The following is a 22,889-nucleotide window of genomic DNA, read 5'->3' as shown; positions in this document are numbered from 1 at the left end:
TCTCTGAGCTAAGAGGTGAAAACATTATCTAAGAATATGAAAAAGTTAGCAGGATACTTTCAGGGAAGGGAACGTGTGCGTGTGTTAGTCATTAAAATGAAATAGTGGTGGGAAGACTCGAAGTAACATAAAGCCAATCCACGTATCTTTTCCTTTTCTTCACTGCCAGGGAAGGTGAGACTGGTAGGAACGCATATAAATGGAGAATCTCTCACACATGTGCATATTGAGCAGAGAGTAGTAAGTTTGTGTTTAAAAAGTGTTTACTGTAAATAGTCCACTGAGACTTTTTTTAAAATCAAATAATGCTTTTGTTTTATCATTTTATATTTTGAAATTTTATCAAAGAAAAAAATTGAAGTTTGTGAATTTTTTCCACTGACAATATGCAATCCAAGCTGAATTTCAGGCTTCTGGTGATGTACTGTACATTTCTTAACGTATTTCTAATAGCACATTTCAGTACAGCTGAACAATTACTAATATACACTGAAACATGACCACTAAATAAACTTCTTTTACGGAAATAGTGAGTTTTATTCCCTCCCCGTATACAGTTTCATTATGATAAATGGAACAAGATGTGAGCAGATACTCACTTTGCATTGTGATACAATGGTACACATCCACTTTACCTAAATCCAGTGCCCAGTCAGTCATGCAGCTACGGCTATAGCAGTAACGGTTGTAAATCTGGTACAGTTCTGCAGTGTGCTCAGATCACTCTAACTAAGCAGTGGGCCACAGATGTGTTCAGATTAGCTGGGTCTCCCTCTCGAGGCTGGGCAGCTACTTCCCTAAGGATGTGCCAGCCCAGTTTAGAAGGGATGTGCTGTCAAGATGCATTTTATTTTTTTGCAAAGACCATCTCTGTGTTACTAGCAACACTGACCTGCCATAGCATTTTACAAATGTATTTGGGCATTTATAATATTGACTTAATCTTGGCATTCCATTTAAGGCCCAGTCCTGCTATTGGATCTATTCATGCAGGCTGTAGAGAGTGAGTAGCTGCTTTCTGTTTTTCTCTGGGATGGCAGGTCCTTAGGGCAGAATATGGCACCTTTTCCCTTCCCTGTAGGGCGCATGTTCTGGTAGAATCAAATGCCCCCCCCACTGGCTCATGGTATCAGAATTGTCACTTTCTCCCCTGCAGGGGGCACTCCACACACAGGCTAAGTAGAGACATGTTCTTTGATCCCAGGCAGGCAGAAAGGATCCCGGACAATGTGGAATCCGTGAGTTAGACAGATTCGCTATGAAAAAATTCCTTCCTTCCTGTTCAGCTCATGAATTTGCATGGGCTGCTAGGATGGTAAGGATTTCTGGCTTCTTTAAGCCTGAGTTTCTGTAGTTTCCTCATACAGTGTTTAAGTAGATAAAGTTGTTAAACTTGACATGTTTCAGACCATTAGCTAGAAAAAACTTAAGCAGTCCAGTTGTGCCGGTAAAACATGCACAGTGAGGGACAAAGACAAGCACATGCCCAAATAGGCAGTAGCATCCATCGCTACCCTTTCTGCACAAGCAAGAGACGCTGGGGTTTGTGTACATTTTACTGGGAATGCTCGATGTTCCTTGAGTTAAAGGATCCCCTATACACCATTCTCCAGTGCCTTGCACTTTAAGCTAGTTTACACCTATTCTTCACAGCTGTAGACACTACCATTCTGATTGGATAGTGCTCTACACTCACAGGTGCAAGGGACCTATAACAAGTGAAAGGTAGTGATGAATCAGACCCTTAGGCACTGTGCTACACCTGTGATGACTGCTGTTAACAACAGGTAGCCTACTTCCTGCTCCTGCTCTCCTACCACGTATGGAACTCCAACTGAAAGCAAAGGAAGATTTTGAGTGTAACACACTAATTTCTCTCCAAGAGAAGGCTCACATGGCCTGCAGGAAACAATGGGGAAGGGTGTTGCAGCACTGAAGGAAAGAGCTAGCAGGTTACAGGTAAGAAAACCCTTCCACCACTGCTGGAGGCTGGCCACTGGTGGGATAATGCAAATACTGGAATTTTAGGCAGAAGACAATTGTACTTTTATTTACCACATAGTATAAAGTGGCATAGGTTAAGTGGTGCTGTTACATGGTTTGTATTTTTGTAATCATTCACTGAGATCAAATGCAGCAAGTAGTGCCAAAGCCATGAACTGTCTTTTATAATGTCTAGTTATAGCTGAGCTGAGTTATGAGTTAGTGAAACCTTTTCTTGGCTGCTTAAGGAAAATTTCAGGGATTGTTGCTAGGAGTGCTACATTTCTGAAATAAATGGAAATCTGGCTTTAGCATGCAGCAGGTCCTGGAGCACATAGCCCAATATCACAAGCAGGTTTACATTTATCTTGGCCTCCTCTGTGGCAGATCTAAGCTGCAGTATCCAAACTTCATGGTCCACATTTGACATTTACCTTTGGCTATCCCCAACATACATGTCCTAACCTCTTAAGAAATTAATTTTGCTTAATTTAACTTCCAGCACGAGAGCTACAGATCTTATTGGAAGGGGAAAATTCATATTTCCTTTCAAGTCTGTGGGAGTGAGAGAAGTTCTTTGTTCACAGAATATTTTGGTTTTAAGTGACAAATGTTGTCACATGGATTTTCACAACTAGATTACCTGGTGGTTGGCTGGCAGAACAGTCACCCTGTAGTAATAAATTCCCTGATAGGAAAGCTAATCAAACACAGGCTTCATGGATGCTGCTTCTCACACCACTCACAACTCCAACAGACTTTGACAGGCCTCAATTTCACTGCATTAAAAATCCCCTCCAAAAATACTTAAATCAATTTCTGCAGCCAGTCATGGATCCTATACATATCTTTTTTAAAATTCTTATTACCAATATAATTAAAGATTATGCAAGGACAATTCCAGTGGGTGTAGTTTGGTCTTTTGTGCACCTGCACAAGTTCTCCTAAGTGGAGGAAGGCAGGAACAGTTCACTGAAAGACGTGATGAGACTGTAATACGACTTCTCATCGTCTGTTAGCCCTGCATTGCCTGGCCTCACGACCACAGCCACGTGCATGTCTGCTTCTTCTGCAGCATTTGCCTCTGTGGAAAGACCAGAGTTTAGGCAACAAGAAGGTTAACGCAGTTAGTTTGGTGTTTCATGTTGGTGGGCACGTCAACATGTGCCTCCTTCAACCCCTTTGCCTCCCCAGTTTTGGGAGGCATCTTAGAATGCATAAGGGGACTGGAGGTTGAGAATCAAACTGGGTCTCCATACAGCAATGCAATTTTATTTAAGTGTAGCGCTGGCAGAGACCTCAAAGTCATAAAATCTAACCCCCTCTGCTGAGGCAGGACCAAGTAAATCTAGACTCTCTCTGACAGGTGTGTCCTACCTGTCCCTAAAAACCTGCAATGGTGGGGATTCCACAACCTCCCTTGGAAGCCTATCCCAGAGCTTAACTATCCTGATAGTTAGAAAGTTTTCCTAATATCTCCCCTAAACCTTCCTTGCTGCAGATTAAGCCCATTACTTTTTGTCCTACCTTTGCTGGACAAGGAGAACAATTAATCATAGTCCTCTTTGTAACAGTCCTTAACACATTCAAAGACTTATCAGGTCCCCCCTCAGTCTACTTTTCTCAAGACTAAATTGTGCCCAGTTTTCTTAACCTTTCCTCATAAGTCAGGTTTTCTAAACCTTTTATCATTTTCGTTGCTCTTCTGACTCTCTCCCATTTGTCCACATCTCTCCTAAAGTGTGGCACCCAGACTTGGAAACTTCTCCATCTGAGCCTCACCAGTGCTGAGCAGAGTGAGACAAATACCTCCCATGCCTTACTTGAGGTAACCAGGACTTTCTCTTTTTAATAGTTCTCTGTTGCCTTACTGTGAAAAGAGCAGAACTCTAGGGTACTGTAGGAGGCCAGGGAACATTATGTCAATCATCTATTTGAATGCAGCGGTGTTCTCACATGGGGGCAGAGGGGAGTTTCTAAAGAAAAATGGGCCCAGAACACAGGCCCAGACTCCTCCATAATAATCTCACCTGTGAGAGTCTGGTAGAAAAGTGAGGGTGGGGTTCAGTTTATTAATAACTCGAACCTGAATGCCGGGAAAATTGGAGTGCAAAATCAGACTACTCAGTGTTAAGATGAAGTTGCCCTTTAGGATTTCTGTCTTGTCCTCCACCACTTGTGTTCCAGTATCAAGTTTCTATTTCTTCATTAAGCACTGTGGATATACTGACTGAGAAATATACTCATTTGTCCCACAATGAATACATTGCTTAGAGGCCTAATCTGGGGCTACCTTGGAAGCATTCTAAGGGGTATGTTCTGAACCAAGTTACTTGGGGGGTTATGCTGGTATAACATTAGAAACTATGCTATATTTATGTAAGGAAAAAGGCGAGTGAAAAGCTCTCTGGACCTGACTTTCTACTGCAGGGATCGGCAACTTTTGGCACACGGCCCATCAGGGAAATCCGCTGGCGGGCCGGGGTGGCTTGTTTACCTGCAGCATCCGCAGGATCGCAATTCCCACTGGCCGTGGTTTGCCGTTCCAGGCCAATGGGGGCTGCAGGAAGCGGCATGGGCCGAGGGATGTGCTAGCCAGTGGGAGCCGCTATCGGCCAAACCTGCAGACGCTACAGGTAAACAAACCGTCCCGGTCCACCAGCGGCTTTCCCTGACTGGCTGCGTGCCAAAGCTTGCCGATCCCAGTTCTGCTGCCTCACGATGGGTGAGGTCACACCCACTTTGCACAGCTGTTAATGATTCTCTGCTCTGCACTGTAGGCAATCAGGTCCTCTGAAGAGGGTGCTTGTAACAGCAGCATAAAATACAGTAACCCTCATTCTTAGTTTTAGGCTGAGCTGGTGCACCTGTAGACACTTGTCAACTGCACATAGACACGGATTTACTACTGTGCACCCAGTTTTAGTGGCCTGTGCCAGGCTCCTGGTGATAGACTGGGTTTGTCTACCCGAACACCTAGATTGTGGCAAGGTGGGGTGTAAATCTACTCCCTAGTAAGTGTCCATCTGGACCCTGCTGCTGCGCACTAAAAGTTCCCTAGCCTGCTTTGATCTACTCCCTTTATACTCCAGCTTGCCACAAACCAAATGTTCATGTAGACAAGCCCCAAGTTAAATGGTTGCCCTATTTCCCTTGGCTTGACACAGCCTACACACCAAGTGAGGCTACCTGATGGGATGAAAGTTTCATGGATGTGCAGACATTCCAACCCTGGTAGTGGTAAGTGCTTAACGCCGTACAGTCAGAGAGCAAATCCCACCTCTGCTGCAACGTGGGGAAAAGCAGGAAAGCCAGGCCTCCTACCTCGAGTGACATCCGTCAGGAAGAGAACGTTGTTAGTTGAACACCCGATGCTGGATGCAATCCTCCTGTAACTCTCACTCTCTACTTTGTGACCTATTTTGGTATCGAAGTGGCCATCAAAGAGCTGAAAGATGGAAGAGAGCATGGCTTTTGGAGGAGGATACTAATTCTAGAACCCAGAGAATGAACTACAGAACCCTAATCAGTATCCCCGCTTCCTACCAATGCAGTGAGGGGAATTTAACAAACAAGGCTCTGATCACAGGACAGCCAGAGAATACGCGCCATTTTCAATGATACAACACACAGAAGGAGCTTCCAGAGCAGGGGGGCCCCATTAGTTGCGTAGTTTTCTCAGCACCTTTCCTTAAAAATGGTTAAAGAAATCCATTTACAAGCTGTGGAAACAGGCTTTGCACAGTGCCTAAGGGTTGGCTTGCAGTGAGCGTATCCAGGTTCTTCTGGAGAGGCGGCTTAATTAGGGGGGATTCTCTTTCTTTTTAAGAGGGGAGCAGGGGAAAGCGAGATCTTTTTGTCACACTGGAAAGGCTCTTGCCGATATCAGTGCACAATATCAACTGAAAAAGCAAATATGGGAATGCAGTCTCTGAAATTGTAGCAGACATGACAACTGCAGCTCAAGCCACTTTCTCTTCGCCCATCATACACTTCTAATTTTTCTGTAACTTATTGCAGCATCAAAGAATATTAATGGCTAGCACATCGCCAGCACGAACCAGTGTACCCTCACCCCAGCTCAGGGCAGGTAGCTACCATCCCCATTTTGCAGATGGAGAAGCTGTAAAGAAGGCTATAATCTTATCTACCTCTAGAATATCACCTTCTGTCGAGTATCCAAACAGAAGCTTCTGGGCCTCCACGCTCCCTGAAGAATAGATATACACTTTCATTCCTGCTTCCCTCCACTTCCTAATGGCTGGAACCACGTCCTGGAAGAATCTGCAGTGAAGGATAATTGCAGTATTAACAACTTGCGGACGGCTGCATGAGACAAACGTAGTGCTGCCCCATGCAAACCGCTTCATTTCTATTACCGGATGGATTTTTTTGGGTGGTGGTTTTAAAAGCTGCTCAGCGCTTCTCCACTGGGGAAGTTATTTTCGTAACAAATAATATACTGTTAATGCCAACTGACTGAGCAATCTATTCTGATCACTGAACAGCAAGTAGCTACAAACATCTGTTTCAGACATTTGGCTGAGGCTTCTCCGGCTCATTACATGTTAGAGGAAAGATGTTCTGCACCCACCAGCCTGATGTTTGGAGGGATTATGGAAGTTAACAGACCTCTCACAGTCTGAAGCCTGATTGTCCCATAAAATAGTTTTCATTCCCATTCTAGTAGTAATTAGTAGGAGCAACCCCCTCTCATTCCCACCCATTAAAGAGCAGCTTAGTTTCCTGGTTCTGATCACTTGCAGCAGGCAAGGTTGGGGGGCAAAAGTGGAAATGAAATGAGAATGCAGCCCCCTAGGATCTGTTGATGCAGCTCCTATGAAATGTCCAGGGTTAAAGAACAAATCAGGGAAAAAAATGCAGATCAGACCTACTCCATTTATGGGGACTTGTTCTTTCATTTTACAGTAATAATCATGGATCAAATTCATCCCTGGCTTAACTCCACTGAAGACAAAAGTTACATCAGGGATGAAATGACAGAAGATCTATTGATAGTTAAGCACCAAAACCCCACCCCAAAACTCCAGCTTTGCGGACGGCTGAAAAATGCAATGGTGTTTCCATCATCACAGCCACACCAACTGACGGCAACAGGAGAGTGGAGCCCATCTGACCAACCAGTAGGTGACACAGTATCCCTGTATCACACCTTTGTAACGGTGTTTATTAGACATCCGCTCTTATCCGAAGAGCGACACACAGCAGAGCTCCAAGCTTCGTTTTACAATCAGTTCCCTAGTCTGATGATCGGAAGGTGCTTTGTATCAGTTTGGTAAAAGAAAATGGCCAAATCAGTGCAGGTTCTCTTAAAAGGGGTAACTTAACAGAGTTAGCTTTCAGCCTCGCATGACTGGATTTTTAGGTTGTTAACGGAATAATGAGTTTTAAGATTGACAGAAAAAACCCACAAATGATGCAGGTAGGACTTCGACAATAGCCTCTTTCTCCACTGCCTTACACCATTATAATTTATAGCAAGGTACAGGTTTGGGCCCCATTGTGCTGGGTGCTGTACAAACACAGAAAACTTGCAATTGGAGTACGAGACAACAGATGGATACAACAAACCGACTTGTGGAGCAAAAGGTACCAGACTCTACCGGTTGGCATAAGCAGCGGTCTCGGCCCAGCAGCTGCCCAATAACTGTAGAGTTTTTCTCTTTGTCGGCACGGCAGCAGAAGAGAGTTTGAAGGAGGGTGATGAGGTGGCTTTGCAGATGTGAATGAGGAGCTCATTCCGTGTGGAAGGTGGCCAGTGAGAGAGCACCAAGGTGCTAGTTGGAAAAACGTAAAGTGGATGAAGATGACTGGTGTTACTGGCAGAGTGTGGACAACAGCTTGATAGTGTATGGGAGATGCCAGAGAGGCAGGGATGGGCCAGGAAGGTCCTTACAAATTAAGCCCGCGAGAGAGAGAGAGAGTGTTTGATAGGGTGAAGGAGACGAACCAGGGGAGGGGGGACACAGAACAGCATGATTGAGTGGCAGCAAGGAAAGTGATCTGTACAGCTGCATTTGGACTGGGTTTATACCTGTGCAGTAGGGCTGTAAAATGCCTCGAGTCAGAATGACAGCACTTGACAGCCACACGGTACAGGTGCAAACGACTGCCCAGCAAGCGAGACAGGGCAATATCAGGCCCAGGAATGGGAGCTGGGTAGCCAAAGTCCCCCATTTCTTCGAGCTGACAGAAAGGAATACACTTTCCTTCTGAACATTTGTTTACAGTACCTTAACAGGAGTGTAGCTCCCTCTTCTTCCCCAGTTCTTTGCTACCGTATGCTCAATACGCCACATGACTTGAGGGTTTATACAAAACGTTTGCTGGTTAATTAGAAGGCATTTAAGTACAGCAACTTCAGCTTTGGTACCAGTACCAGCTAACACGACGGGGGACAAGGTGGCTGTGTGCAAGGTGTGAGTGTCTGCTCCACAATGGCTCCTTTGTGGATTGTTGTGCCTAGCCTTTATCTTGGCAGACAATCAAAAGCCAGTTTTCAGCATGATCCTGAATGAAAGTGTTTATTAGCTGACTGTACCAAAATGAAGTCTGGTATGCTGTAGAGTGCATAAACAGCTGAATGGGTTTTGTCCTTTGTTAACCATCTCAACACTTTTACAGACTTGCACTGTCTCTTTCTGCTTCCCATCCTCCTTTTTACTACAATACTTTTCCTTTGTCTTCTAGATTTCTACCTTTCCCCTGAGCGCTCTATTTCCCTTCTCTTCTTCTCTGTGCAAGGAACACCCAAAACACCTGGAGACTGGTTGTTCTCGCTCGGCCATGGAACTGAAACACTAAGCGTAGTCCAATATCTATACTGGACTGCAACTGAAAGGCTATCCTGACTCTTCACAGAACTTCATAAGTATTTTAGCAACCTGTTTGCTGGAAAAACCAACAGGTATCAGAGGAGATGGAGAGCTCAACTTGCCATTCCACTCCCAGCAACTGTGAGATGCCTAGGAATGAAAGTACCTGTCCCAAAGACTGATGGGAGTTAATCTCACTTTTCATGCTCTTCCCCCAACTCCTCTCCAGTTTCTTGTTTAGGTTTGTCTATCCACCTTGTCCCAAAATTAATTGTAACTGTTAGATAAATGGTTTGAAATAAGGAGGGCTGTTCTCTAAACTGTGAGAATCTCCCTTGCTAAATGAATGAGTCAGTTGTACCAGCTGAAGAATGTGATATATAGCTTACATATTTTTGCAAACATAATGAGACAGCCCTCTTAACCATGTGAGCAGAACTGCGTGCTCCACTTTCCTCACGATGTGTATTCTCACAAGTTTCTATTGGCTCAGGCTCTGTATTTCCCATAGAGCCTGTGAGTTAGTGTTTGCCATCTTGCCTTGGTTTCAGTTTACTGGTGATGACAAAAGCAAAGAGCTCAAACGCGTAAGCACATACCTGCTGAACATAGTGATCATTTTATACTGGGGCGGGAAAATCGCACTCCCTGGCCCCTCAAGCTTTCCCATTACTCATTGGGAAGACTACAGTAAACTAAGCTGAATCCCAGGGTCTGACAATTTCCCAAAGTCAATCAACCACAAATCATGGATTAGTTTTGCACTGTGCATTCGAGGTGAAAGGTGAGACTGGCTGAACTTGGTTCCATGATAGTGCTCAAGTCCCCATTGTAAGCCATGCTTACTGTTCAGCTAAGAAGTTATCGGATTACATTTTTATACAGCACTACACTGCTACAACTAGTCACCTTCCAGCCCCTATGTAACTACTTGGCTCCAGCGTATGCCCAAGAAACTTAGCTCAGCAAAATATAAAAGAACTACTTCAAGGAATCTTTCAGGACCAGGAGTTACTTACTCTCCCTTCATGAGTCCAGTTGCATAGGCTGCCCTCCACATGTGACCCTGCAGCTGTTTCAATGCTGTGGTCTTTCTGTCCAGGGACATCTGCCAGTGCACATTGTCTACTACAGCCTGGATGACCTGTTCCACTTCATCTTCTCCATTTCCAGTTTCTAAAGGAATAGGCACAACGCCCTCCAAGTTGGAATCCTCTTCAGCCTTGAAATTATGAACAAAAAAGGTGACTCAAGATTGCTAAGTAGGGCCCCGCTTCAGGAAACCAGTTGAACATAAGCCCATCCCTATTCAGGACAGTACTTGAATATGTCCTTAATTTTACAAACCTGAAGTCAATCAGGCTTACACAGGTGCTTAATAGCTTTCCTGAATAGGGAATTTTACCAGAATTGGGGTCTAGACGCATGCACTTTAATTGTAAATTGCACTAGCCTAATTTGAACACCCTACTACGTAAGGTTGCACATAAATTAAGTTCAAACACTTAAATTTAATCTTACATTCTTCATTTTTTAAAATGTGAAATAAAGGCCCCAAATATTTATAACTGACTGACCAAAACCATTTTGGACGTTAGTTAAACATCTTGGTCTTGCATTTAAATATGGAGCCTTTTTCCATCTATGAAATACTGTCCCAGCTGGACAAATTTCAACGTACACCAACAAAGAGCTAGAATAAAATGGCTTCACCTAAATCCTACATTAAGCAGCTAGGCAAAGTCAGATTTCCTGAATCTATTAAACATGGGTTCTCAAAAAAAGAACAATACTTACCATTTGAACTGCACATTAAATGCTTTCAACACTGCTTTAGTACTAAATATAAATTAGTATTAACACAATGATTTGTGGGAAATATATAGTCCTCTCCAAGCTTTAATAAAATAAGAGACTGCATAAAATGTGGCATAAAGACTGTGTATATTTAAATAGAAGTTTCATACATAAAGCCTCAAATTAGATTTTAAAATAGTTACAGGGTAGTGGGGAATACATTCAGATTCTATATTTAACCACTACCATTTAAAAACAAAAACTAAAAAGTTACGGTTATGTTGGCTCTGGACAAACAGATGTTAATATTCTATTTATGTGCTCCCTGTATCAAATTTGAGACAGAAGTCTTGTCTAGTGGTCAAAGCACCGGACCAGGAGCCAGGAACTTCTGGGGTCAGATCTGATTTCCTCTGTGAGCTTAGATAGAGGTATGTTTTCTGACTATCATCATAACCAGCTGCAAATGGAAGGTCACAGGATTGAGCCCTATCAGAACTAAGTGCTGAGCACTCTGGTCCCAATCCAGCAAAGCACTTAAACACATGCTTAACTTTTAGCACATGAGAAGTCCCATCATGGGACTACTCCTGTGCTTAAACTTTACTGGATCAGAGCCAGCGTGCCCACCACCCTTCAAAATAAGTCCTTAAATTTATCTGCTTAGATCAGCTGCTAAACATACAGCCAGATCTCCACAAAGAGCTTTCAGAAAGAACGTTCTCAGCGAGAACAGATTCACAGCACCCAGCCTCTGATTAGAATTGTGCTAGCCTTCCTGTTCTGCTCCAGTACAGCTGAATTTCAGAGCTGAAGACTGCATCTCCACCAGTGAACTGTTGTGACAGAGATCAGCTAACAGCCCTTGAATGTAAACATCTGGGAGCCTGAGGCAGGTGGTTCAACCTATGTAGGTTTTTATACTGTACCCACCGCAGTACAATGTGAGCACCACTGACTCTCAGTGGATGGCTCTAGGCTCTGGACCTTACTCCTGTGCTGGCCCAACAGAGCCAGTGTGGCATTTTAAGGAATGGGGATGGAAAAATGTGTGTTTAGTTTGTGTTCACATTACTGTACCCTGGAAGTGGGGATTTGAAGCTATTTATGGCTGGCATCGGTCAGCAGACGTATACTTTAGGTAAATACATCCATGGAACGTCTGAGGGACAGACACACTCTGGAAGTTCAAAAACAAATAAGCTCAGAAAGAAGGAAAGTGCTCCTCAAAGTCAAGTGATAACTCCTCTTCCTACTTCACAAATCTATGATGCGATTAGTAAAAACAGCCACAGCTCTGTGAGTGACCTGAAGTCCTTGACAGGCAGTAAACTCTAGCAAGACATAACATGGTTCCAATCGCTCACCTGTTTCCTCAAAAGGCTGATGTCCTGCTGGCACTCCTCCTCTTCCCAGTGCGCACACAGGTACTCTTTAACATTATCTCTGATGTACGGAAATAGTGTGTCCTGGTAACACAAACACATAGGACTCATTTAACCATGTGCTCTTACCGTCAGGTAAGATTCCCTTACAGGGATACTGCACATATGATTTAAATAATTAGTCACTTTGTGTACCATAGGCATTACTGAACAGTTGAAACTCTATGAAATGGATAAAAATGCTCGGTAACTATGGTTAACGATGACTAAAACAAACACCAACCCAGATGGCACAGAGGGACCCAACAGAACCACAAAGAGCTGTGTGGCTCAAGGTGATCCGAGTAAGTGCTTAGAAGTAGATAGGTCATTGAAAACCAAGTGAAAGCATTATGTACATGGATATTCCTGTATTATTAACAATGAAAAGACTTCAAAAAGAGAAGTTGATCCAATTTCTGATAGAGCTGCTTTCCAACAATATGTCCTAAATTTTTTTTTAAAGTGTAAAAAAGCATAATGTGTTTTTTCTGATCTCTTGCTGATGTTTAGAAGGGTCTTTTCACCATGGGGTAGCTGCCTGTACAAGGGAATAGAGAATCAAGCTGTTCTGTCAAATGCACAAAGGAAGTGAACTGAAAAGATGCATAACTTTTTTTTTTTTTCCTTGCTGATCTTTTTCTCTTGTAGTGATCTCAGGTGTTACATGTAACGCTAGTACTAGTGGGTACAAACCTTTCTGGCAGAAATGTGATTTTTTTTTCCTCCAAATTGATGGTGCCCTCTTAAGCAAGCTGGTGAATACAGATTTACCAAACAGGTGCTTATGTAGCCGCAATCACTTAATATTAGCAGAGGGACCAGTTAAAATACAGCTATGCTAATAATGGCCAAGCTATTCTGAAAATGAAAAGATGTGTCATATTTGACATCTTAGTGCATGCCCAGAGAAGATCTTCCAAATAACACGACATGGCTTTCAACTCCTAAGCACAGGAGTTCAAGGCTGACTGCTCATACGCTCAGAACTAACGAGTTATACGAATTTATTTTCTATTTTAAAGGGGGCCCTTGTTCTTAGGTCATTCTAGAAATTAAATTTGACTTGTATAATTCTCTAGCTCAAATCACTATTTTTAAACAGGTCTTTTAAGAAAAAGTCTTGCATCACCATATATTTAGGCTTTCAATTGAGCTCTACTGGACAGTATTTTGAATTCTAAATGAAATAAAGCAAGCTTAGAAAAAACGTGAGGAGAACTGTAGCCATCATATGGGATCTTAAGGGTGAGCAGAAACACAAGTGAGCCTTCTCATCACTAATCATGCGTATTACAGTAGCACCAACAGACCCCAGTTAGGACAATGGGGATGAGGAGAGAATGCCCTTGGATGGAGCTGGGAAGTTTATCCCCGTTTAAGTTATTTCACCTTCCTGTTACAAACATTAACTTTTAAAGAAAAGACCTTGCTGACTGCCACCATTTTTCTTTCTCGGTCATTCTTCCAATTCCACATCAAATAAACTATTAAGACTATGATTTGTATTGCCGTAGCGTAACATCTAGAGGTTTCATTCCCACTGAGCTAGGCACTGCACAACCATACAACAAAAACGGTGCCCGCCCTGTCAGATTATAATCTAAACACACAATGTCTAACAACTGGACAGATTACTGTACTTTGTTCTGGTGAAAGTGACATCTCAGTTATGTGATGTTTGTGTCAAACAAAAATTCTGTGGCTCTGAGACACCTGGGTACCGTGATGGATGAAAGAATTTTGGGACCCCTGTGCAGTGCACTATGGCAGTTGGGTCTCCCCACACTTTCTCTGCCCCGGTGGAGGGGTGGTTGCATCCCAGGATTTGGAGTGTGAGCCTGCCCTGCACTCACCCTGCAGTGGTTCGTCCTTTGGGGCTGGCCCAGCTCTCTGCTCCAGCCTCTTGGCTCTCACCACAGCCCACGGGGGACCCTCCACCCTTCCCAGGCGGGCTTGGGTGTGTGTATGGCTTCCTCCCCCCACACCCAGGGGTCAGGGGCCCTATATAAGTGCACTGAGTGCACACTGATTAATCTAGGCCAGCCTGAGTAGATATCCATACTTGACTTCAATTGAAAGGCTGAAGGTAAGGTAATATACCTGAAATTCTGTATGAACCCAGAACATTTCACTTGTCTCTGTTGAAGAAACAAATTCATTAAGCTAGTGTGGCTTAAGGAAAGAAATACATGTCAGATCAAAAGCTAGCTGGACTTTACCATCCCATTAACTATTGTAAGGGAAGAGCAGTGGACTATAAAATCCTCACTAATGCAATGATGGGTCACTAGATGAATTAGCAGGGAAAGCGGGAAGCCTAGGGTCTAGTAAGCAAATGACACCTCCAACATCCCATCCCATCCCATCCTAGATATTAATTCCCCATTTAACACGTTGTTCTGGCTTCCAAGTTCTTCCCATAGTCTATTTCACTCCCAATGCAGTACCTCACTCCAAAAGTCTCTCGTTACCCAGAACACGCCACCTGCAACCTGCCTGTACAATGGTCACTTGCATTGATCTTGGAAAGCGAGACGGGACCCCTTTTGGCTCCCAACTGGGTTACAGAACACTCTCCAAGCATGACCTCCCTTTTGAGTATGACCCTGGGGCCAGGGTAGAGGAATTTGGGACCTGAATTGTTTCTACATAGGGAGGGAGCAGTACAGAGAATGGAGGCAAGGCCCAAAGAGCAGGGCACGGCTTATTACAACCAAGGCACAATGTGTGTTTCCATATAGTCTGCCAAGACCTTATGGCATCTCCAGAGAACCAGCATGATCCTGACAAACCAGGACCTCTGGCCAATTTGCACAGGGATGGGGAAAGAGAAACATACTGGACACAACATCGCACAGTTAGCGCTTCAACCTTATTCCTGTGTTAATGTCCATTTAATGAACGGAAGAGCCAAAAACAATAGAAAAGCGCACTGGCTGAATAAACTGTCGATACGATGATCATCAATGAAGTTGTTAAAGGTGACATGCAGAAAAAAAAAATTGAAGTGAGGTTTTGCTCCTTTCCTTTCTGAAAGTGGGTTTTTCTGCTTGTTTTTTACCTTGGAAAAGTCAGGAATGTCAGAAATCTAGTCTGGTCTACCCTGATTTTGCTAAAAGACCTCAGGGTGATGACTGAGGAGAGAGGAGTATGCCAGGGATGTTTGCTGTGAATGGGGAGGGTGTTGTATCTTTAAAGTAACACACACACACACTCTCTCTCTCTCAAGTGCTTTCTGAAGAGTTTTAAACAGCATGACTAAGAACTTCCCATCTCCACTGTTCTGCTTTCAGGCTCAAATTATGTCTGTAATTCTCCAATCACCATTGAGAGTCTTTTGTGGTTGTACAGAAATACTATTTAAAAAGTTTATTTTTTAACTAAACTTTTCAGGTCTTTATGTATCAAAGCAGCAGAAGAGGGCCCAAGCCCATTATTTTTCCTCCTTTTTATGTCCCCTTCAATGTTGTTCAAACTATTATCACTAGTCATCAGTATTGACTTAATTTCTCGGTGCATCTGTTTCAGTCAGACAGTATGTAGACCAGTGGTTCTCAACCAGGGGTCATGTACCCCTGGGGGTAGGTCTTATAGGGGGTACATAAACTCCTACATATTTGCCTAGTTTTACAACAGGCTACATAAAAAGCAATAACGAAGTCAGTACAAATTAAAATTGCATACAGACAATGACTTGTTTATACTGCTCTGTATACTATACACTGAAGTGTAAGTACAATATTTTTTATATTCCAATTATTTATTTTATAATTGCATGGTAAAATAGAGAAAGTAAGCAATTTTTCAGCAATAGCATGCTGTGACACATTTGTATTTTATGTTGATTTTTGTAAGTTTAAGTGAGCTGAAACTTGGGGTACACAAGACAAATCAGACTCGTGATAGGGGTACAATAGTCTGGAAAGACTGAGAACCACTGATCTAGACTACATTGGATCGGATTATACTCTGAAGATTCTCTTTACAGCCAGGTGAGTAAGAAGCTTTTCAAGTTTTAATTAAGAACAAAACAAAACTATCAATTAAAAAAAGTCCTTGTCTGATTTGTTTTATCTACTATTCTTATAAGATTACTACAACTAAAAAGAAATAAACTTCAGTTTGATTACTCTGTGCCCTTGAAAGTACTGTGTTAGGGACAGAACTTTTGTCTAGTCAATTTCCCTTGTTGTGTGTTTTTCCATGCAGCAAGTGAGAGAGAAAATTATTATAAACCACAAAAACGTCCAAGGGAATCTGGTCAGGAGTAATATCTGAAGCTACTCAGCTCATTTTTAGAAAGTGATTAGATTTCAAATTGATGTCCACTTAAATTCAACAGGGAAAACAGGATAAAAAGTATCCCTTGTGACAGATGTGTCAAAGATGCAGCTGGCTTGATGTATTTATGCATCCCCCATGACATTTGTATGATGCAAAATCTCAACTGTCATTAAAAAAAAAAAAAGTGTCTAGCCCTCATGATTGCAAAGAAAGGTTTCCAAATATAAACAGAAATTGACCACTGCAGTTCTGTCTTCCTGATTCTGCAGTCTGCCTGAAACAATGACCGATATGATTCCCCACACCCCATTCATCTAATTGGGGTGCTACCTTAAGCCCAGTGACATGTGAATGCTAGCATTGATTAATTCATTGCTGATCATTCTAGTGGATGGGAGGATGCTCAAGGGGTTGGGAACTAGGGTTAGTTGTTGCAGCGAAGGGAATGAAGACAACATATAAAGAGAGAGTAAGAGAACAGACTTGGAGGGTAGAGAAAAAGAACTCAAAACTAGCAGACTATCTTCCTACTGAATGGGACAACAAAAGTAGAAACAAAATACTAAAATTAGATGCTTAGTTATTACATAAAGAGCAAATTCTACCCTTGATCCTTATGCAAACCTCCCATAACATCAATGAAAGTTCTGCTGTGGGTGGAGGATAGTGCATAACCCCAAATTCATACCATGCCCCATGAACCAGAATTTAAAATTTGAAGTCAGCCCTATGCAGAGGATAAGTCTGACAACCCTGCCCTAGGACATGCAAAAATCCTAAATCCCTAAAGCATGCTGAAATGCTCAGCTCCTTACTAATGGGATTCTAATATGAGAGAAGATTAGAAAACTCTCTGTAGATTAATAGTTTGGAGAATTAAGTGATGGAAGTGGAACCAGATTAATTATATCATCTGCTGAAATTACAGCACAAGAGGAATCTGAATATTCTCTAAGGAGATTGCAAGTAAACGATTGGGAAGTCTATGATGGGACATATAAATGGCTTATTCCTTAGATACTCTATAATAAAATCCTCTTTGGAGAATCCAATTGAGATCAGAAAAAAATCTTCTTGCAGCTATTTATAGTGGCCAGCTATGAATTAATCAGTGAAATGGAAGGGAATGGAATTGAATAAGTGAGTTAGTGGCAACCATTCTTAAAGTTGCAAACAGATGCAGCTTAGAAGTTTCTTTGAGGAAAATGAGTAATGTGTGCCATATTGCAACAATTAACATAATAAAGCCATTAAAGGAAGCTTTATTAGAGCCAAAATGTACTTCATGTGGCGGATTTATTCAATTTAAAAAATACACGCAGTAGCCAAGAAAACAAACCATTTAAAAGCAGTACTGGCAAATTTGATGAGCTACGGCCAAAGAGACAATACGTGCATTTGGAAAATTGGAGAACTAGAAGAATGAGTGACAGGATGAGGAAGAAATGGGTTTACGCTTCTTGAGTGATCCCACTATATCATTTCTTGAACCTAGAAGGCAGCAACTTTGTTGGGGGCTATTCTCGTTTCATTCAATGAAGATTACCTTTCAGGAAGCAATTTCTGTAAAAGATTCCACTATTCTATTCTTCAGGAAATCAGTATGGTTACCTTCACCCTGCTGGTGCAGCAGATCGTTGCTGGGTTTGTAACCCATTAGTAACCTGGTTAACTGTAGATACAGACGTAGTTAGTGCTATAGCCTTGTCTACACTCGAAAGGGTTGCCGGTATAACTATACAGGCAAACCTTCCTAACAGAGACGCAGCGTATACTGGCAAAAGAGAACTATGGCAATATCTACACGACAGCCTTGTTCCCGCAGATGTAAGTGCCCAACTACACTAACATCATAACTCCACCTCCACGAGAGGCGTAGGGGTTAAGTCGGTATAGTTGCGGTGACACAGTGTCTGTGTAGAGAGCAGCAGCTGACTGGACTCTGGGCACAGATCTCCCCACCGGAGGTGAGAAGCCCTGGCGAGGATGCACATCATTGACAGAAGGAGGGTAGTGTGGACATCCGTAATTACTGAGGGGGCTGTAAGTGGACCTAACATAATGACTTAAGTCTATAGTGTAGACATGCCCTGAGTCTGCACTGGAGCTTTTGCCAGCCCAGTTATGTCAGTTAAATATAGACCAGGCTCAAGTAACAGGGGCAGCTAACCATATTTTACCCTTGCCAATGGCCTAAGCTGGAACGAACTGTCTTCCTGTAACCAGTTCATAATCATTTTGCTTATCTGGCAGGTAACCCTAACTGTATCCGTATAACAGGTTTGTCTGGCCCTCTTTCTTCCCAGCTCTCCGTGCAGTAAGACTCCCAGAGTGCATTGATCAATGTGAGGATGGTGCTGCTCCGTGTGCATATCTTTTGGGCACTTGCTGAGGTATTCTGGGATACTGCTCTGATTTTTCCAAAAATGCACTGATACAAACACAATTAGGTAACACGGTGGGTGTGGACCAGGGATGCTGAAACACTTTTTATAGTGGTGGTGCCGAGGACCCTGTATATAATGGAATCCACATGGGTCCCCAACGTCATCCAGAGGAGGCGCCACCGAAATGCCGCCGAATTTTGGTGGCATTTTGGCGGATGCTCGTCTGCCACCACGGTCCTTTGTCTGGCACCTGCCAGACGAAAAAGGTTGGGGACCACTGACCTATGGTGTGGATGCAATAAAATGGTTGTGTTAAGAAAAAAGCTGTTGTGTGAACACAACTCAACAGCATTTGTGGTTTGTAACCAGGTCAGATGAATGTCAAATCAGTTATAAAACAAACATGGCTGTATTTGTAGTGTCACTGGGCCCTAAAGTAATGCCTTTTGTTCAGTGTTTGTGAGACATACAACACCGAGGGGCAAATTTTGTACTCCTTCCCAAGCAAAACTGCCACTGAGCTCAATAGTAATTCCTATCATAAGGCCTCAGGCCTACAATTCTTCAGCAGTGTAAGTGCCCATGCAGACTACAGCTGTATTTGTATAACCAATTTGTGACACTTATCTGACCTGTCTATAAAAAACAAGTGGCAGCCAGAGAGCACGACCTACTGTTGACCAAATGTGCGTCTCCACACCCACTACATGGCCCAACTATGTTTGCACTGGTGCATTCTTGGAAAATTTGGGCAGCTATCCCATTTGCAGGGAATAATATTTCCACAGGATGTTCACAAAGACTCTGCATTGCCTGATGTGCTGCTGGAGGATGAAGGCCCAGAGAGCTGAAGGACGAAGGCCCAAACAAACAAGTTATATACGCCGGGTTCGGAGTTGCTGACTGGTGAGAGGAGCTGAAAAGAGTAAAGTCTGGGTAACTTCTGTGCAGCTCAAATTGGCTGTATTTTGTTACAATCTTGGGGGAGGGGAGAAATAGTTAGGTGCAATATGGGACCTACTGAAGAGATACTAAAAAAATAATAGAAATCAAGTGAAAGATAGAATAAAATAAGTTGTTTAAAATATTTGGAAGCTTTCCAGCATGCTGAGTTTTCATTTAAAATTCTAGAAAATCTGGTCCCACTGTATATTAAGGTTCGATTTATAAATGGTTAGTTAATGAGCCAGTAGAGGTTACAGGCATGTCAGAAGACTTGAGTTGCATATACTATTGATGGTAACTAACACATCACCAAAATACATTCTAGATGGTTATAACTTAAGCAACCTACTCACCTGTTAGACTCTTATAATTGATTAACATGTTAAGAAGTGACTAAGATATTTGAATAGTTAAACTATTTATATTACAGTGTGACTGTAAATCTGTTAGGTGAAGGTAGATAACCAAAACAGTATTCCAAATCTTTGAATCTACAATTATTTTCCACAGGCCCTTTTCATGAGTGGTCTTAGAATAACAATGTTTGTTTGAACAAAAGAAAGAGGGCTTTTTTCAATTATCGTGTGGACACTTGTCTGGTAAAAAGTGAAGAGAGACCAGTACTTCAGTTCATATAAGTCACCTTAAAAGTAATTTTCAGGTTCCTGATAGCCTGGATGGGATTTGAAACTGGCAAACTAAACATGGGAGATCTCGTATTCTATTATTATTTGGTTTAGGGCCTAATCAACATTTACCAAATTTTGGAAAGCTGAGCCCCCTTAGGGAAAAGAAGTAATCTGGGCCCTCCATGTGTTTGTTAACCCTCTCCTACACCACCACTCGCAGAGAGAAACAAACCAACCAACCGCCAACATGCTCAGAATACATTTTAAAATGTTTCTCTTGGAACACTCTTGCCCTGATTAATAGAAAACATAATGTGGTTAAAATAGCTTTTGAAAACTATACCAGCAAAACCATCCTTGTACAGATGTAGTTATGACAGCCAAAAAGGCCTTTTGCCAGTGTAACTGCATCTCCAGTAGGAGGGTTTACTTTTGACAGCATACCTGTGTTGTAAGGAACACCTACACCCATTACCACAACCAACATAACTATGTCAGCAAAATTTGTAAGTATAGACCAGGCCTAATAAAGACTAGGCTGCTACCTACAGTCCCCACAAGCAAGATTTCGGGGGAGGGATAGCTGAGTGGTTTGAGCATTGGCCTACTAAACCCAGAGTTGAGTTCAATCCTTGAGGGGGCCATTTGGGGATTGGTTCTGCTTTGAGCAGGGGGTTGGACTAGATGCTCTCTTGAGGTCCCTTCCAACCCTAATAATCTAAGATTTAGAAAGTTAGTTTCCTTTTAAAGACCCAAGGTTTTGACCTTGTATATCAGCAATCTACCAAAATCATAATTACAGAGAAGAAAAACGTTACATATGGTAAAAAACAAAGATACCAACATATAAACCTATATTATCTTAGAAGAGTAACCTACATGAAAGCCAGTGGGTGAAAGGTGGTGCTGGGGTAATCAGTCAGAAGACTGGTGAAATTTGGTTTTCTTTAAAAAATGAGTATTTTATGTTACGATTGATAATGAAGGGCCAGCTTCACAAACAGCAGAGACAAGCACCCCGGGACCAAAAAAGGAACCGCTCAGTATTTTGATTGACTGAAACTAGTATACAGGTATATTAAAACCCCCTCTAATAAGCAAGGGCTGCCCTTCTTTTGCTGAATAAGAAAGTGGATTTTTAACTAGTCTGAAGTTGTTTTGCATTTACAATGGTGTACATTTTATTTAGCTGTTTTGAAACTAAACTGTTTTGTCTTCATGTCATTCATAAGGTCCTGATTAGCTAGCAAGTAACGCTCTAGAATCAGAATTCTGATCATGGTGTTGTCAATGCATGCCAGCAGCAGTCAAAATAACAAGGAAAAAATCTTGGCTTGTATGTTCAGTAGGGTTGTTTCATTTTTTATTAATTTCTTTTGCAGACATCTATGTTCTGAGCACTAGCCTGACAGAATAGCATGCATAATAACCTTGAACGAGAACTATGATCCAAAGTGACAACGTTCTTAAAATGACCTATGGTAATACTTCATCCAAACATTTATATTAAAAACTCAATCAAATAAACTAAAATACATATCCCCCAGCTGTGCAGGAATTCCATACTAGTCACCCCAAACCACTAAAATATTTTCAATTCACTATTCTTGTTCTGTATGCTAAGCCACAGTAGAGCTTAGCAAACAAGACTGGGCCTGAGGCATGTTCAAATGACCTGGTTTCTTGAATACCTGATGTGGCAGGCTAGCACTCTAGTTAAAGTAATCTACTCACATTTGACAAATTGCATTTATGTAGCAGGGTGCAGAACAGTGGCTGGAAGGCAAAAGTCTATTAGGATGTTATTCCTAAAACGAAGGTGTTCTGTGAGCAGCAAGGGGTGGACTAGATTTAGTGGTCTCTCTAAATGTGTCTATATTTACATTTAATGTGGCAGTGATATCGAATTGTTTCAGTGCAACGTTTAGTGGAGTTGCAAAATAAATGAACACTTTAGACAGACCCTACACAGTTCCCTCAAGCAGCAAAGGAAAAAAAAAATCAGAGAACTGCTCTAATTGGGCCAACCGTGGGAAAGCTGCCTCCGGTCCGCCCAGCGTCAGTCACACTGCTAACACGATTTAACAGGAACAGCAAGAGAGCCAGGAAGTGCTTTCCGGGAGCCAGCCTCAAGCCCACCACCTCCCCCACCGCTCTGATTCCTGCAGCCAGCCAGCCAGCACCAGCCTGTAAAAACCCGCCCGGCCTCAGGGCTGCTTTGCCCGCTGTCTCTGCTGACGGCAGCCCAGGGCTCCTCCCCGCCCCGCGCAGCGAGCGCTCACCTTGACATAGGTAATAGGCGTGGTGGTGCCTTCGATATCCAGCAGGATCACAGCGACTTCTGCAGGCACCGCGAACACCACCATTGCCACCCGCGGCCCCTGCCCGCGCCGCGCCGCGCCGCGCGCCCCCGGCCGGACACCCTGCAGCGGCGCTCGGCTCTGCAGGCGCGGAGGGGAGAGAGCGCGCGCCGCGGGCGGAACCTGCGCGCAGCCCGGGCAGCACCACGTGGGTGGAAGGGGGCGCTGCTGCGCCAATCCAAGGGCTGACTGCCGTCTGATTGGCAGGTGAGAAAAGAAGGGCGGGGCTTGGCCGTCATAA

The 22,889-nt window shown here is 43.0% G+C and overlaps 1 protein-coding gene across 3 annotated transcripts; it reads right to left on the bottom strand.

Moving 5' to 3' along the window:
• Positions 1–2,014: 2,014 nt before the first annotated feature.
• ENOPH1 (enolase-phosphatase 1) lies at positions 2,015–22,789 on the bottom strand. 3 transcript variants are annotated; one of them, XR_005598742.1, is made up of 7 exons: positions 22,571–22,784; positions 11,984–12,085; positions 9,839–10,041; positions 6,135–6,267; positions 5,308–5,431; positions 2,853–3,067; positions 2,015–2,268 (listed from the first exon to the last, which is right to left on the bottom strand). XR_005598742.1 is itself a non-coding variant. In XM_039539311.1 (6 exons), the coding sequence occupies exons 1-6, from the start codon at positions 22,652–22,654 to the stop codon at positions 2,928–2,930; spliced, it is 786 nt and encodes a 261-aa protein (XP_039395245.1). In that variant the 5' UTR covers positions 22,655–22,783; the 3' UTR covers positions 2,015–2,927. The 3 variants fall into 3 exon arrangements, 2 of the variants coding, with proteins under 2 accessions (XP_039395245.1, XP_039395246.1); XM_039539311.1 differs by having other exon boundaries at positions 2,015–3,067; positions 22,571–22,783; XM_039539312.1 differs by lacking the exon at positions 5,308–5,431 and having other exon boundaries at positions 2,015–3,067; positions 6,149–6,267; positions 22,571–22,789.
• Between the last annotated feature and the right edge of the window lie 100 nt (positions 22,790–22,889).

The sequence above is a fragment of the Mauremys reevesii genome, linkage group 5, assembly GCF_016161935.1.
Source record: "Mauremys reevesii isolate NIE-2019 linkage group 5, ASM1616193v1, whole genome shotgun sequence".
NCBI classification, from domain to species: domain Eukaryota; kingdom Metazoa; phylum Chordata; order Testudines; family Geoemydidae; genus Mauremys; species Mauremys reevesii.
The sequence above is the reverse complement of the archived record's forward strand: the minus strand, read 5'-3'. Positions and strand labels throughout refer to the sequence as shown.